Here is a 17,642-nt window from a genome sequence, read left to right on the forward strand (position 1 = left end):
GCCTCCATAGCTCTCCTGTGAGCAGCCTCTTGGTGTTTTTCTGCCTCTATAGCTCTCCTGTGAGCAGCCTCTTGGTTTTTTTGTGCCTCTCTTGCTGCCTCCAGTTCTCTCCTGTGGGCAGCCTCTTTGGCTGTTTCTGCCTTGGGCTCTGTCATGTTTGCCTCTCTGTTTTTAACTAACTTTACATCCGAGAGTTCGAAATCAAACAAACAAAAACAAAATTTGGCTTGTCAAAAAATAAATAAATAAATAAATAGGTTGTGCTGTAACCGGATACCTATGTTCTCTGATAGTGACTGTCAGCCTACAGAAAAATCCTTTTAAAAAAAAACAAACAAAAAAACAAACAAAAAAAACCTAACACCTTTGTCTCCAGGCAAATAGGCAGAAAACCCCTTTAGTTGCTCTTAGGTAAAAAAAAAAAAACAGCAACAACAACCACCTCTTCAGGTCTGTGAAGACTTGTGAATTTCCCTGCAGGAGGTTAACTACCCTGCCTTTAGGTAGAGAAAACTCCAGCTCACAAAAGACAATTCCCTTTTGTCTCTGCTCTGGCCCCCAAGCAGAAACAAAAAAAACCTCAAACTGCTTTCAGCTTAAAACTGCTTTCCAGCAGCCCAAAGGGAAAAAAAAATGTCCTTTTTTAACATCCGTGTTTCTGGTTCAAAAAATCTCAAATTGATCTCAAAATGATTTCAAGTTAATTCCACCGCTCTGCCACCATGTCAAGGTTCCTTCCGCACTCTGAACTCTAGAGTACAGATGTGAGGACCTGCATGAAAAACCCCCTAAGCTTATTCTTAGCAGCTTAGGTTAAAACTTCCCCAAGGTACAAACTATTTTACCTTTTGTCCCTGGACCTTATTGCTGCCACCACCAAGCGTCTAACAAATATAACCGGGAAAGAGCCCACTTGGAAACATCTTTCCCCCTCAAATCCCCCCAAGCCCTACACCCCCTTTCCTGGGGAAGGCTTGATAAAAATCCTCACCAATTTGCATAGGTGAACACAGACCCAAACACTTGGATCTTAAGAACAATGAAAAGGAATCAGGTTCTTAAAAGAAGAATTTTAATTGAAGAAAAAGTAAAAGAATCACCTCTGTAAAATCAGGATGGTAAATACCTCACAGGGTAATCAGATTCAGAACATAGAGAATCCCTCTAGGCAAAACCTTAAGTTACAAAAAGACACAAAAACAGGAATATCCATTCCATTCAGCACAACTTATTTTATCAGCCATTTAAACAAAACAGAATCTAACGCATATCTAACTAGATTGCTTATTAACCCTTTATAGGAGTTCTGACCTGCATTCCTGTTCTGGTCCCAGCAAAAACAACACACACAGAGATAACCCTTTGTTTCCCCCGCCTGCCTCCAGCTTTGAAAGTATCTTGTCTCCTCATTGGTCCTTTTGGTCAGGTGCCAGCGAGGTTGTCTTAGCTTCTTAACCCTTTACAGGTGAAAGGGTTTTTCCTCTGGCCAGGAGGGATTTAAAGGTGTTTACCCTTCCCTTTATATTTATGACAGCAGTAATGATACTCTTATTTAAGTTTAAACTCTATTCAAGGAGGTTAAAAACTGGGATGAGTTTTAGGGGTTAAAGCTGGAGTGAGGACTCCTTTGGTCTATTCTTGACTCTGCCTCTGATTCACTGACTGATATGGTAAAAATTACTTAGCCATTTTCTTCTTCAATTTACCCATCTGTAAAAGGAATAAAATACACGCTTACCTGACAGTGGAATCCATCTTTAAAGAGATGTACTGATTTTTTCACCATGTATAATTTATGTGTGGAACTCGTTACCAACAAAATATCACTGAGGACAAGTACTTATGATTCAAAGGATGATTGCACTTTTATGTGGATGAGAACATTCATAGTTTATATAAGGTAGGATAAAAGTTTTAGGACCTCCACCCTCATCCTTTAGAGCATAAGCCAACCACTGAGGTTAAGAAGAAACTCTTCCACCCTTGGCAGGTTATTACATAATTTTCCATTGTGGTATTCCGTGTGCTCTCTTCTGACCACCTGGTACTGGCCATTTATGGGCACCAGACATGATACCAGAATCATGGAATGGTATGGCAATTCCTATATTCCTTACTTGTTTGCACAGTAAAAAGATATCCTTGGGTGCTACAGAAGTGTAAACTATTATTCAAGTATGACTTCCTTCTTATTACAAAAAGTAAAGCGATTTGTTTAAAATAAGTCTCTAGTGTGACCTTTACTTTTAAATGGTGCCTAAAAATTATACACAACTTTTAACACAATCAACACAGGGACTTTTACTGTGTATATTGATGCTTCCAGTGAGCTGTCATTTTAGTCAACTGGAAAGTCCCCCTCCCACAGAAAGATAGGAAAGCAATTTTTTGTGAAGTCTCCTGTGGTTCCCAGTTGACAATCTCAAGACTCCACACGTATGGCTGCTCAGATTCCTCCCCCCCTGCCCAATTTCAGATATTGAATCAATAGAAGGCCTGGTAACTCCAAAGCTAAGGAGTCCCATGGAGTTTCAATTCCTGACAATAAGTGCCACTTAAGGAAAGTTTTCTGCGGTGCTGTGGATGGTTTTGTGGTTAAGGCTTCAGAGTAGGATTCAGGAGATATGACCTTGAGCAAATCACATTTCTTTACTTGTTCCTCATTTGCAAAATGGAGATTATAGTAATTTGCTGCCTCACCAGAGTATTTTGAATATAAATTTAATATCTGTGAGGTGCTGACAGGGAAAAACTGTCAAAGAAATAAAATATCATTGTTCTTGAGCATGGTGCATATAAGGCAAACAGCATTAAGACTGGAAAAAATATCATAATGACTGTTACCTATTGACATTCTGTGACCAACTAGAAGGTAATGAGACTGCAGCAGCACTTTCAAACTGCCCTTTGCCGAAAGTCAAAATCGAAGAGTTTGTTGCTGATCTGCAGATGGTTTGCCTATTATCTGTGAGTCTGTTTTAGTTCTCAACCCCAGGGAATCCTAACCAGCTGATAAGAGGAAAAAAATGTTAGTGTTGATTCCAGCTTTGGCTCACTTGTACTTCCCCACTTTACAGAAGATGACGTGACAGCGACTCTCCCATGGTGCCCTTCAAATAATAACAAAAGGGACTTGTCCCATGCAATACTGTCACATACTTATACAGGGATAGGGGCTGCTGGCTACAGAGCTTTCTTTGTACCAGGTGTGTTCATAAGAAGAGCCTCTCATGCTCTGCCCAGCACGGCTGAAGAGCCTTTATACACAGCGCCCCCTGGTGGCTGCACAGTAGAAGACAGTGTAACTTTCCATGGCACGGAAATCCCATCCCAGGCTGGCTGGGGTGCGTGGAGGGGGGCCGCTGTTCTCAGAGGGGAACCGGCTGCCCTCCGTCATGTCACGTCAGGTTTAGGGCAGTTCTCCAAGCCTCTCACCAGACCCCTCCCTTATGTTTGGGGGCGGGCTCAGAGTCGGTCTCTGGGGAACGAGGTTTGTGCGGGGGGACGTGTCCCCTCCCCCACCTTCCGAGCCTCTGGGCCAGGACCAGCAGCTCGCTCCGGGCGGGCGAGACCCCCGCCGGCTCTTTAAAAGAAGCGGAACGTTCCCGCCGCGCCTCCGGTGTCGCGGGGGCCGATTTCACCGCCACACGGCGGGTCCCTCGCGCGGAGCGTCCGCCGAGTCTCTCCCGGCTCGTGTCTCTGCCGCGCTCGCCATGGACGCGTTAGCGGCCGAGCTGGGGGCTCTGACCCCGGAGCAGGCGGCGGCTCCCGTGAACACGGTGGAGGTGAGCGAGGGGACGCGGATAAAGGCGCCGGAGGAGGAGGAGGGGCACGCTCCGCTTTGGCGGCGAGCGGCGGCGCCCCCGCCAGCTGTCTCCCCGAGGCCCCTGTTGCGCCTGCGTAGAGGCTCCCGCTTCAGCCATCCCTCTTCCCGCAGTATCCGCTACTGCGCATGCGCCTAGGCCCCGAGGTTCGCTTTTCCGGCAGGCTTTCCTGGCTCCAGGCACCTGGGTCCCGAGTCACCTGTGGCGCATGCGCAGGATCAAGCCACCCTGTCCACGTTGGCCTGTCCCTCCCCGCAAGCTCCAGGCGGCTGCTCGGCCTGGCAGCCCCCGGGCCTGGTGCCAGTGACCGGGCAGCCAGTGAGATGCTCGCAAGGGGCACGGCCTGGTGCTGTGCAGCCTCCTGTGCCATTGAGCCCAGCGGCTGGTGGAGGGCGCCCAGCCTTTCCCCGGGGGACCGTGGCCGCCCCGGGATGTCCCAAGGCCAGCGAGCACCCCGCTCAGTGTGGGCAAGGGCAGGCACGTGTGAGCCGCCCGCGATGAGGCTGCCTAACACGACAGGAGACGCGCCAGCCTTGTCTACACAGGGCAGTTAGCAGCGTTTCTCATGCGGTGTGATTTCAGTCTCGATAACGCCTGTAGAGGGTGACACACAAAGAGCCTGGCTCTTACCTACCCCTAGGGAAATTTGCCTATCCAGCCCTGTATCTACCTTACGCTGCTGCCCATCACCATAGTACTTGAACCCCTTCCACGTAAAATGGATAGCAATAGCAATGTTCCTCCTGGACTTTGTGGCGTGTCTGGCACTTCTCCTTTTTTGGGGTAAAAGCACTGCATGGGTTAGGGGCTTTGTTTTTGATATTTTTATGTTTTAATCCCCCCGCCCCCTTTTTTTGGTAGGGGTTTAGTTGATAGAAGGGGGATGTCAGAAATGTAGCCTTGAAACCAGTGACTCATCGCTGTGTTACCATCTCTTAAACGTATCACTGTGTTGATAATGTCTGCATCAGTAGCTGCTACTCATACAGTGCAAAGAGCCCAGTACTGTATTCCATTGCAAAGTGAACTCATTATGTGCTCCCTTAGGACCTCATCCTCCAAGTGGGGTGGCCACTTTTTCAAAATGCAAAAAGAGGACACATGCAAGAACCCCACCCCTTCTGTGGCCTTGCCCCTGCTCCTCCTTTCCCCCTGAGGCCCTATCCCTTGGCCAGGTTGGCAGGTGGAGCAGACTGTGCTAAGAGCCACCCAGGGAGCCCCGGACCCTCCACCTGCCCTGGGTGGGGGGTTTGGGTGCCCAAGAGTAGTGAGGCACGTGTGAGCCGCCCCATAGGATGTGCCACCCAGGGCAGGTGGAGGGTCTGGGACTCCAGGGCTCCTCACAGCGGCCTGGGCTCCATGGGCAGCTCTTACTATTTCCCGGCTCCGGCTTCTGACCTCGGGGAAGAGGAGGAGCAGGGGGCAGGGCCTCGTGGCGAGAAGGGACTACAGCCCACCTCAGCCCCCGTGACTGCGAAGAGGCTGATGCTGTCCTAAGCCTCGGGCAGGTGCAGATTGGCACCGCAGGGAATCTGGGACAAAAGCTGTCCCAGAGTCATTCAGCCTGGGACCAGGACTTGAAATGTACATTTTGGGACTGTGCCATCCAATTAGGGAAGGGTGGTCACTCTACCTGCAAGGTGTTGAGCCACCTTAGTTTCCACCGAGTTCAATGAATTGTGGGTGTCTGATGCTTCATGGAATCAAGCCCACATATAGTAGGCACAAGAGGGTTGAGGCTGCCAATTGCACTGTTGGTCCTGTATCTGTGCAGCTGCCCTGAAACTAATTTTGGCCCAGTTTTACTTGTGATGCGCATGAGTTTATCCTACAGGGCAAACCATGCAAAGTTATAACCCTTTATTGAACCCACTTTCCTCCATGCTCATGTTTATGCATACTACTACATACCAAAATAGTTTGTTGTGATACAGCAAGATTTATTTTTAAACAGTGGTGGAAAAATTTTACCTTGATTTGCATTCAATTCTTCCTCCCTAGGTTTGAAATGTAAACGTTAGGCTGTTCCCTTTATTTTATGTTTTTTACCTTTCTCCTGTTGAAATATGAAAAACAAAGTTAGACTAAGACTGAATAAAAATCAACTGAATTTCATGTCTTTGAAAGCAAGTGATACAAACAATATCTGGGACTCCAATATAGGATATGTCAATAACAATTTTTTAACTTACTTTTAGTTCATTTTAGAATTGCACAGACCAGTTGAATATATTATTTAATGTTCAGAATCTTAGATGTCTTTGAATCTTTAGATACCTATAAAGTTAGACATACTCTTAACCTGCAAGTCATGTTTGTCTGAATGTTTTGAATCTACTTTTTAACTACAGTAATACCTGAGATTACTGTACAGCTGAAAGAAGTTACAGGAATAAGTCTTTATTTTTTTCAGTTTTGACAGTACTTTGTGTTTGGCTGTGGGCATTAACATGTGTAGGATTAGGACCGTAGTTTTCTCTCTTGCAGAAAAGAAAATAAAACACTTAAACTTTCCGAAGGAGTGGCTCTTTTTCTTTTTTTAAATAAATCAGGACATAGTATTTAAGTAGTGTTTTCTCAGAAACTTGTATTTTGTTAGCTTGTTTTTAAATTGAAACTGTATCCCTTGACTGTCTGTGCCTTGAATATAGTTTGTATTGCACACCTGGATTATTGTATGATTTGAATTGTCATTTGCTTGTTCATATTAGTAATTTTGATTGACTAGTTACAGTCCCTCTTTTCTACATTGACTTGACTTTAAATAGTCTTAATGGTAGAAGTAGGATTGCCAACTTTGTAATGTATAAAAACTGGAGACTCCAGCAGGAGTGCAGAACCTCCTCTGAGGCCCTCCCCACCCATTTCTCCTGAGGCTCCACCCCCCATTTGCTCCTCTTTCCCCCTCCATCCATCTCTTGCTGCATTCCCCACCCCCACCCCCAGCCCTCGCATGGGTCAGGAGAGACTCATCTGCAGAGCCGGGGCTGGGAGCTGCAACTGCCAGACCCAGGTAGAAGGCGGCCCCGGCTGAATAGGGGCTGGTGCGGGTGATGACTCGGCGCCTTCCCGCCTCCCCTGTCTGCAGTAACCGGACTTTGGGTGTCCGGTCAGTAGATATGACTGGACGCCCTCAAGTCCCCTTTTCAACCAGACTTTCTGGTCGAAAACCGGACACCTGGCCACCCTAGGTAGAAGAATAGTGATTAAGCTTTTTAGATTTTTGTTAGATACACTCCTGCAGCTATTTCAAATTGTGTGTTTTATTTTTGTTTTTAGGAAAAATGGAGACTTCTTCCAGCTTTTCTAAAGGTTAGTGTTGCTTTATACGTTTCACTTGTACATGAATGTTCAAGCTCTGAAACTGAAAACAATTTAACTAGTGCAAGACTGACTTGCTACAGGCAGTGTTTTGACAAGATAAAAGATGGTCAGAACTGTGTTTTAATCTTAAAACCTAATACATTCATTTTAAAATCATATGTCAGCATGGTTTGCAGATTCTCTAAACTTTTTATTTTCAGCCCTTGTCCTTCAGCACAACCAAAACCCCATAGTTCTCACATTTAGTTTCCTTTCTTGTAAAAGCAGGTACTCCCCAATAGTCTCTTTCTCCTCTCCCAACACTAATTCATGGCTGCCCAACCTCTCAGAATCCATTAATGCCTTGTTCAGCCAGACTTTCCTCCAATCCTGTATGCTCCTCAGTCCACCCTCCAGAGCATCAGAAAGCTTCCGTTTCTCTGATTAACCTCAAAAGTTCTCTATTTTGTTTCGGGCTTTTTCTATGCTTTTTTATTTTATTATTTCCTACAACATTTTCTCTCTTTATCAAGTCCATTATTTTTTCTTCTTTCTGTCTTTCCTCTTTTTTAACCTCCTTCTATGTCTTTTCCTCTGTTATTTCCCAGACCACCTGTCCCCTTTCCATCTAGAGTTTGCATTCTCTCTACAGTCATCCAGTTCCTGCCCCCATAATATGAGAGGCAAGCCTATTATGTAAATGAAAGTTTATTGATGAATCTCAAAGGGAATAATTTGCGGCCGTCTCTCTTTAGAGGTGGCCAATTTTTTTAGCCAGTTTGGAACAGTGGTTTATGAAATACAGGCAGTGATTTTGTTTTTTTTATTTCACTGTTACCCAAGGAACCAATCTAGCTCATTGGTCTAGGGCCTGTAAAACACTTACTAGGCAGATATGGTCTCTGTCCCATAGAGCTTGCAATCTAAAATCCTGAGCCGGCAAAGATGCATGCATGCATTACTTCACTCGTGCATGTGAGTAGCTCTGCTGAACTTCGGGACTTCTCATGTAAGTGTTTGCAGATTTGGGTCCTCATGAAAGGTAACTCACAAACAGTGAGTAATAATAAGTAGGTGGGAACCACCAGGAGTCTCTCACTACCTCTGCTGCTGTATGGGGGCAGGATGTGTCCCTGCACATATCCGGTGCAGGAGAACAAGTCCAGCAGTCATTTATGCGCTTTACTGTCATTCTGGCCCAGGGCTGTGATGGTACCTGGGGCCAGCCTAATACCCATCTCATTTACGACTCCTTCCTTACATCTCTCCCAGCCACCCCCACAAACTACTTGCAGAGGCTTGAAGTAGTGACATCATTAGAATCCCTGAGGCTGTAAGAATGTTTTTACTGGGGGAGGGCTGTTGGGACCATGTGTCCCAGTGCCCTGGTTCTGCAGGCATGGGTGGAGGAGATGCAATTTGCTGTATGCTTTACATCAAAAGTTTACATCCTTCACTGTGTCCTTTTGTCACATAGCATTGTATTTGTGCCAACACTATACAATACAAATGCTGCATATTGTGATTTTTGTGTTGGAGTCAAATTTTTGATAAATCTCTGTTCATTTCTTCTGAAAAGTTTAAAAGTTAGACAAATAGTGATAGAACCACATATTTTTTATGTAAGAACATAAGAATGGCCATACTGGGTCAGACCAAAGGTCCATCCAGCCCAGTATCCTGTCTACCGACAGTGGTCAATGCCAGGTGCCCCAGAGGGAGTGAACTAACAGGTAATGATCAAGTGATCTTTCTCCTGCCATCCATCTCCGTCCTCTGACAAACAGAGGCTAGGGACACCATTCCTTACCCATCCGGGCTAATAGCCATTAATGGACTTAACCTCCATGAATTTATCTAGTTCTCTTTTAAACCCTATTATAGTCCTAGCCTTCACAACCTCCTCAGGCAAGGCGTTCCACAGGTTGACTGTGCACTGTGTGAAGAACTTCCTTTTATTTGTTTTAAATCTGCTGCCTGTTAATTTCATTTGATGGCCCCTAGTTCTTATATTATGGGAACAAGTAAATAACTTTTTCTTATTCACTTTCTCCACACCACTCATGATTTTATATACCTCTATCATATCCCCCCTTCACCTCCTCTTTTCCAAGCTGAAAAGTCCTAGCCTCTTTAATCTCGCCTCTTATGGGACCCGGTCCAAACCCCTAGTCATTTTAGTTGCCCTTCTCTGAACCTTTTCTAATGCCAGTATATCTTTTTTGAGATGAGGAGACCACATCTGTATGTAGTATTCAAGATGTGGGTATACCAAAGATTTATATAAGGGCAATAAGATATTCTCCATCTTATTCTCTGTCCCTTTTTTAATGATTCCTAACACCCTGTTTTCTTTTTTGACTGCCACTGCGTGGACGTCTTCAGAGAACTATCCACGATGACTCCAAGATCTCTTTCCTGATTAGTTGTAGCTAAATTAGTCCCCGTCATATTGTATGTATAGTTGGGGTTATTTTTTCCAATGTGCATTACTTTACATTTATCCACATTAAATTTCATTTGCCATTTTGTTGTCCAATCACTTAGTTTTGTGACAGGTTTCAGAGTAGCAGCCGTGTTAGTCTGTATTCACAAAAAGAAAAGGGTACTTCTGGCACCTTAGAGACTAACCAATTTATTTGAGCATAAGCTTTCGTGAGCTACAGCTCACTTCATCGGATGCATTCAGTGGAACAGTGGGGAGATTTATGTACATAGAGAACATGAAACAGTGGGTGTTACCATACACACTGTAACGAGAGTGATCACTTAAGGTGAGCTATTACCAGCAGGAGAGCGGGGGGAAGAAACCTTTTGTAGTGATAATCAAGGTGGGCCAGTTCCAGTTGACAAGAACATCTGAGGAACAGTGGGGGGTGGAGTGGGGGAATAAACATGGGGAAATAGTTTTACTTTGTGTAATGACCCATCCATTCCCAGTCTCTATTCAAGGCTAAGTTAATTGTATCCAGTTTGCAAATTAATTCCAATTCAGCAGTCTCTCGTTGGAGTCTGTTTTTGACTTTTTTTTGTTGAAGAATTGCAACTTTCAGGTCTGTAATCGAGTGACCAAAGAGATTGAAGTGTTCTCTGACTGGTTTTTGAATGTTATAATTCTTGACGTCTGATTTGTGTCCATTTATTCTTTTACGTAGAGACTGTCCAGTTTGATCAATGTACGGGGCAGAGGGGCATTGCTGGCACATGATGGCATATATCACATTGGTAGATGTGCAGGTGAACGAGCCTATGATAGTGTGGCTGATACGATTAGGCCCTATAATGGTGTCCCCTGAATAGATATGTGGACACAGTTGGCAACAGGCTTTGTTGTAAGGATAGATTCCTGGGTTAGTGGTTCTGTTGTATGGTTGCTGGTGAGTATATGCTTCAGGTTGGGGGGCTGTCTGTAAGCAAGGATTGGCCTGTCTCCCAAGATCTGTGAGAGTGATGGGTCGTCCTTCAGGATAGGTTGTAGATCCTTGATGATGCGTTGGAGAGGTTTTAGTTGGGGGCTGAAGGTGATGGCTAGTGGCGTTCTGTTATTTTCTTTGTTGGGCCTGTCCTGTAGTAGGTGACTTCTGGGTACTCTTCTGGCTCTGTCAATCTGTTTCTTCATTTCAGCAGGTGGGTATTGTAGTTGTAGGAATGCTTGATAGAGATCTTGTAGGTGTTTGTCTCTGTCTGAGGGGTTGGAGCAAATGCAGTTGTATCGTAGAGCTTGGCTGCAGACGACAATGGATTGGGTGGTGTGGTCTGGCTGAAAGCTGGAGGCATGTAGGTAGGAATAGCGGTCAGTAGGTTTCCAGTATAAGGTGGTGTTTATGTGACCATCGCTTATTAGCACCGTAGTGTCCAGGAAGTGGATCTCTTGTGTGGACTGGTCCAGGCTGAGGTTGATGGTGGGATAGAAATTGTTGAAATCATGGTGGAATTCCTCAAGGGCTTCTTTTCCATGGGTCCAGATGATGGAGATGTCATCAATATAGCGCAAGTAGAGTAGGGGCATTAGGGGAGGAGAGCTGAGGAAGTGTTGTTCTAAGTCAGCCATAAAAATGTTAGCATACTGTGGGGCCATGCGGGTACCCATAGCAGTGCCGCTGATTTGAAGGTATACATTGTCCCCAAATGTGAAATAGTTATGGGTGAGGACAAAGGCACAAAGTTCAGCCACCAGGTTTGCCGTGACATTGTTGGGGATACTGTTCCTGATGGCTTGTAGTCCATCTTTTTGAAGTTCTTCACAGTCTGCTTTGGTCTTAACTATCTTGAGCAGTTTAGTATCGTCTGCAAACTTTGCCACCTCACTGTTTACCCCTTTTTCCAGATCATTTATGAATGTTGAATGGGATTGGTCCGAGGACTGACCTTTGGGGAACACTACTAGTTACCCTTCTCCATTCTGACAATTTACCATTTATTCCTACCCTTTGTTCCCTGTCTTTTAACCAGTTCCCAGTCCATGAAAGGATCTTCCCTCTGATCCCATGACAACTTAATTTACGTAAGAGCTTTTGGTGAGGGACCTTGTCAAAGCCTTTCTGGAAATCTAAGTACACTATGTCCACTGGATCCCCCTTCTACACATGTTTGTTGACCCCCTCAAAGAACTCTAATAGATTAGTAAGACATGATCTCCCTTTACAGAAACCATGTTGACTTTTGCCCACAATTTATGTTCTTCTATGTGTCTGACCATTTTATTCTTTCCTGTTGTTTCAACTAATTTGCCCGGTACTGACGTTAGACTTACCAGTCTGTAATTGCCGGGATCACCTCTAGAGAGAGCCTTTTTTAAATATTAGCGTTACATTAGCTATCTTCCAGTCATTGGGTACAGAAGCTGATTTAAAGGACAGGTTACAAACCATAGTTAATAGTTCCGCAATTTCACATTTGAGTTCTTGCAGAACTCTTGGGTGAATGCCATCTGGTCCCAGTGACTTGTTACTGTTAAGTTTATCTATTAATTCCAAAACCACCTCTAACGACACTTCAATCTGTGACAGTTCCTCAGATTTGTCACCTACAAAGATGGCTCAGGTTTGGGAATCTTCCTAACATCCTCAGCCATGAAGACTGAAGCAAAGAATTCACTTAGTTACTCCTCAATGACTTTATCGACTTTAAATGCTCCTTTTTATCTCAATCGTCCAGGGCCCCACTAGTTGTTTAGCAGGCTCCCCGCTTCTGATGTACTTAAAAAACATTTTGTTATTACTTTTTGAGTTTTTGGCTAGCTGTTCTTCAAACGCCTTTTTGGCTTTTCGTATTACATTTTCATTCATTATTCGTATGCTGAGTTTTTGTAAAATTTTGTATATCAAAATAATTTTGTCTGGAAGTCATTTTTTGTTGTATTGCTTTCCTTAAATCCATGGGGACTTCATAGAGTCGTAGAAATGTAGGACTGAAAGGGACCTCATTAGGTGTCTTGGTTAATTTCCTTGTTTCTGAAGCAGGACTAAGTATCATCTAGACCAGAGGTGGGCAAACTACGGCCCGCGGGACCGTCCTGCCTGGCCCCTGAACTCTTGGCCAGGGAGGCGTACCCCGGCCCCTCCCCTGCTGCCCCCCCCTCCCGCAGCCACGCTGCCATATGGGCAGCGCGGCTTGCGCCTGCCCACCTCCCAGGCTTTCCAATAAGCCTGTCCTGCTGCTCTAAGCAGCATGGTAAGGGGGCGGGGTGTGGGGGGGGTTGGATAAGGTCCCGGAGGGCAGTCAGGGGACGGGGCAGTTGGAGGGGTGGAGGTTCGGGGCGGTGGCGCTCAGGAGACAGAGAGTGGGGGGGTTGGATAGGGACGGGGGTCCTGGGAGGGGGAGGTCAGGAGACAAGGAGTGTGTATGTGTTTGGGGGGGGTTGAATGGGTCAGGGGTTTTGGGGGGCCTGTCAGGGGCAGGGGTGTAGATAGGGGTCGGGGTGATCAGGTGACAAGGAGTGGGGGGGACTGGGAGTAGGGGGGTTACATAGGGGGTGGGGTCCCGGGGGGCGGTTAGGGGCAGGGGTCCCGGGAGAGGGCAGTCAGGGGACAAGGAGCGGGGCAGGTTGGATGAGTCAGGGGTTCTGAGGGGGGCAGTCAAGGGGTGGATGGGGGCAGGGGCAAGACTGTTTGGGGAGGCACCGCCTTCCCTACCTGGCCCTCCATACCGTTTTGCAACCCCGATATGGCCCTCAGGCCAAAAAGTTTGCCCACCCCTGATCGAGACCATCCCTGACAGTTGTTTTGTTTAAACTGTTCTTAAAATCCTACAAGGACAGAGATTTCACAACCTCCCTTGTTAATTTATTCCAATGCTTAACTACCCTTACAGTTAGGTTGTTTTTCCTAATGTCCAAAGTAAATCTCCCTTGCTGCAATTTTAAGCCTATTACTTCTTGCCCTGTCCTCAATGGATGAGAAGAACAATTGATCACCCTTCTCTTTATAAAAAAACCCTTTTTACATACTTTTGAAGGCTGCTATCATGTCCCCCGTCAATCTTCTCTTCCCCTAACTAAACAAATGCAATTTTTTCAATCTTTTTTTATAGGTCATGTTTTCTAGACTTTTTTAATCGGTGTGGAGCCAGCTGGGTAACTCTTGAGTTAGCTATTGCTTTCAATTAATTTTAAATGGAACCTTCACACATCTTCATAAAGTGAAAATTATATGTATGTTGCTAGTTGCTTACATTATGTATATATGGTTCTAACCACTGGACCAACCTTCCCCTATAAAAGCTTCCTTTTCTTTGCAGCTTGTGGCTGATTATTTCCATGGAGTACTGAGACCCAGTGTCCCTTAGAGATGCTATGAAAAAAAAATGCAGTGTATTATATTTACCTTCCATTTTTTTTCTAATACAGTACAACCTTTCTAATGCTTGCATTGGTTAAACTTAATCCTGAACATCTGCAGCATTGATTTCTACTTGTTGATATCTGGTGGGTCCTGCTTCTGAACCATCAAGAAGCAATGGGTGGTGTAAGTGCTGGTAGGATGATGCTTCCTGCTTTGCAAGCAAATAGGAGGCTCTATCTGGAGCTGTTAAAGTATCTCCTGCGGGAGAGGCCTAGAAGCTACTAGTTTCATGTCTGTGGCATACTGTGTCTCCTGGTACTTGCTTATTACTAAGGATACGGTTCTATCACAGAGGTCACGGATTCTGTGACTTTCCAGGATTTCCATGACTTCTTCTGGGGCAGGCCTGAAGCAGCAGTTGAGGTTGAGTGAGCACCCCTGGGGCTGGAGCAGCAGCAGTCACCCCTTCCCGCAGGAGCAGCAGTGGGATTGGAGCAGCTGCGGGCAGTCAGCCTGGGTGCTGCTGGAGCAGAAGCCACCAGCGACAGCCAGCCCTGGGGTGGGCCGGAGCAGCAGCTGTCAGAGTAGCAGCCGCCACCAGGGGTGGGGCTGAAGCAGCTGCAAGCGGCAGCACTCTATTAGTTTTGTTCTCGCCCCCAGGGGATTTTTAGTAAAAGTCAGAGACAGATTGCTGGCTTCTGTGAATTTTTGTTTATTGCCCACAACCTGTCCCTGATTTTTACTAAAAACTATCCATGACAGAATCTACATTCCTCCCCCAACTCTAGTGTCTCTAGGGCAGGTTGTCTGAGGCTTTTCTCATTCAGTCTCTCACATCTTGCTGGACCTCTCCCTCTTTTTTACCCACCTTATAGCTGTAACCTGAGTCTGCTCCTTGACCTTTTCCTTTATCCCACACAGTTCTTCTGTCTTTAGATCTGACAAATTATTAATATCCCAGGCATCTGCCATAATGGTAAACTGGCAAAAAAAAATGTTAATGGCTTTCCCAATTATTCATGCAAACTTATGAGATTGAGTTATATGCACAGTTTGTGCTATAAAACTAGTAAATTTCATATGAGACTTTGTTGAAATCAGTGGAGTTATGCTGGTATAAACCTGGAGACGTAGTGTAGAATTAGACTGGTCACCCTGTGGGTTTCCAGAAACTCGTCAGCTAAAAAACTTTAAAGTTGATCCAGAAACTATTATAAGTAGAACTAATTCCTACATATTAATTTCTGCATTGCTTTCGTGACTAATTTTCCCAAGGCTAATTCTGCTGTATATGCATTGTTTTGTTTTAGGTGAAGGGACTTGTGAAGCAGCACATAGACTCATTCAACTATTTCATCAATGTGGAGGTATGCTTCCTTGGTGGAAAGGGAATAAGGCCAGGGGTCGGCAACCTTTCAGAAGCGGTGGGCCGAGTCTTCGTTTATTCACTCTAATTTAAGGTTTCGCGTACCAGTAATACATTTTAACGTTTTTAGAAGGTCTCTTTCTATAAGTCTATAATATATAACTAAACTATTGTTGTATGTAAAGTAAATAAGGTTTTTAAAATGTTTAAGAAGCTTCATTTACAATTAAATTAAATACAGAGCCCCCCCGGACCAGTGGCCAGGACCCGGGCAGTGTGAGTGCCACTGAAAATCAGCTCGCATGCCACCTTTGGCACGCGTGCCATAGGTTGCCTACCCCTGGAATAGGCCTAAATTTACAAAAGTCTTGTGACTCAATTTTTTCTTTTTTTGCAGATAAAGAAAATCATGAAAGCCAATGAAAAAGTCACAAGTGATGCTGACCCAATGTGGTATTTGAAGTAAGCATAAGGTTGATTTCTGTATTGGTGGTAGCAGTATAAGTATTATCTTGCATAACAATTTGTAATTGACTATAAAAATGTACATGTAGTTACATTGTGATATACTTGAGAAGGATGAGGTAAACCACACTCCAAATAAGAGATCTCTTAGAGCTTTGAGTGACCACATTAAACAGAATTGATAGCCATGCAGTAAAAATACATTGTAGTGATGGTTTTCAGTAGTTTGGTGAATTCTCATAGCTGAGGCGCCAATATAGCTCTTCATTTGCAAAGGTAACTTTGCTTTTATATTTGTACATGAATTCCAAGACTTATTTCAAAATTCCAGAAAGAGCATAGATCAAGCGCTATGGGATACTCTGGGAATGCATCCGATGAAGTGAGCTGTAGCTCACGAAAGCTTATGCTCAAATAAATGTGTTAGTCTCTAAGGTGCCTTCTTTTTTCTGGGAAGACAGTTGCTATTTGTTTATTATTAGAATGGGAGATTGTCAAAATGAATTGTGTTGAAAAATGGACTCTGCTTCCTTCAGTTCTACCACACAAATATCTTCGTGGTTGATAATAGCAATGTTTGTGTTACAGATACCTCAATATCTATGTGGGGATTCCAGATGTTGAAGAAAGCTTTAATGTAACAAGACCTGTGTCTCCTCATGAGGTAATCGTGAATTCAACTGTGGATTTCATTTCATGTTTACTGGTGGGTGGGTTGATATTGTGTGTAGCTTTTCCTGCCCAGTATCTCTTTGCTGTCAGGAAAGATTCTTATAATGGCCAGGTGTATTCCTAGTTGGGAAAAGAAGGCATCATTAGTTAACATTCTAATTGTAAGAAAATCACTCCAGTGGTTGTGAAATGACTAAATACCTGAATAACTAATTGTTCACTTTTTAAAAACTCTTCTTCCGGTTTAAAGCAGCAGGTTCTCCTGATAAAACAAAGTGAATATTGTATGAGAGAATATATATATTCATATTTCATGGAAAAAAAGCTTTTAAAAAACATTGTTTGCAAAATCAACCACTCATAAGTTAGGAAGTGCCAGAATTAAAGTTGTCTGCGTAATATTAATTTAGTCCATCGTGCATTATGATAGTTTTTCCCTGTATCATGTTGGATGTCTGAGACAAAGCCAGGACTAGAACCCAGAACCTGGTGCTTCTGGGTTCCCATCCAGTGCCTTAACCACAACATCCTTAATGTTCTTTAAATGTAGTCTTTTTTGCACCTTTGTAGTCTTTGAGCACCTGTCTTTGAGAGCTGGTAGGTCCTCCGCACTCTTGAAAATCAGATCATTTACTTAAGTAAGAGCCTACATATGGACTTTAGATTTTAGGCACCTGTCTGGCTCCTGTTCCACTTCTCTGCTCTTCATGGAGTTTGTGTTCATTTTATTTTCTAAAAGGGATAAAATATAGGTGAGTGTTCTCAATCATCTTTCATGATCTGGGCTACTTTTTTTAAGGAATTGTCTCATGGATCACCACCTCCCTCTCAGTTCATGACCACATACCGTTCCTGTGACAATTATCCCAATTGCTCGCACACAAAAGTAATACTAGAGAATTATTTAATGTTGTGTTTTTACTGCCATTTAGCAGCGGGAAAATAGGAGGAGAGCTGGCACCACGTGTCCAACAAGTTTGAGAACTGCTGGTGTAAATTAATTTTTGTTTCTGGAGAAACTGTTTGCCTTTAGCAGGGAAAAAAGAGACACGCAATATGCAGTAATCCTTCGGGCCCATCTTGTGTATAGACATGTCCTCACCCACAGGGCAAACTGTCTTCCATCATAAACCTGCATTTTACTCCATATACTGTTAATTCTGTATTCATAGCTGTACAAAACCTTCAATGAGTATCAGAATCCTGAGAATGTGCCTAAATGAAGGTAAC

At 44.3% G+C, this 17,642-nt stretch overlaps 1 protein-coding gene across 3 annotated transcripts in view; it reads left to right on the top strand.

Moving 5' to 3' along the window:
• The first annotated feature begins 3,577 nt into the window (after positions 1-3,577).
• POLR3B (RNA polymerase III subunit B) overlaps positions 3,578-17,642 on the top strand; it is a 122,418-nt gene continuing 108,353 nt past the window's right edge. For 2 of the 3 annotated variants that reach the window (XM_073324285.1, XM_073324294.1), the window contains exons 1-5: positions 3,578-3,785; positions 7,104-7,136; positions 15,220-15,276; positions 15,673-15,737; positions 16,329-16,404. In XM_073324285.1, coding sequence (XP_073180386.1) covers positions 3,714-3,785; positions 7,104-7,136; positions 15,220-15,276; positions 15,673-15,737; positions 16,329-16,404 — 303 coding nt within the window. In that variant the 5' untranslated portion in view covers positions 3,578-3,713. The remainder of the gene's footprint in view (positions 3,786-7,103; positions 7,137-15,219; positions 15,277-15,672; positions 15,738-16,328; positions 16,405-17,642) is intronic. The other variant, XM_073324277.1, reaches the window with a different exon arrangement.

The sequence above is a fragment of the Lepidochelys kempii genome, chromosome 1 (genome assembly GCF_965140265.1).
Source record: "Lepidochelys kempii isolate rLepKem1 chromosome 1, rLepKem1.hap2, whole genome shotgun sequence".
Taxonomy (NCBI): domain Eukaryota; kingdom Metazoa; phylum Chordata; order Testudines; family Cheloniidae; genus Lepidochelys; species Lepidochelys kempii.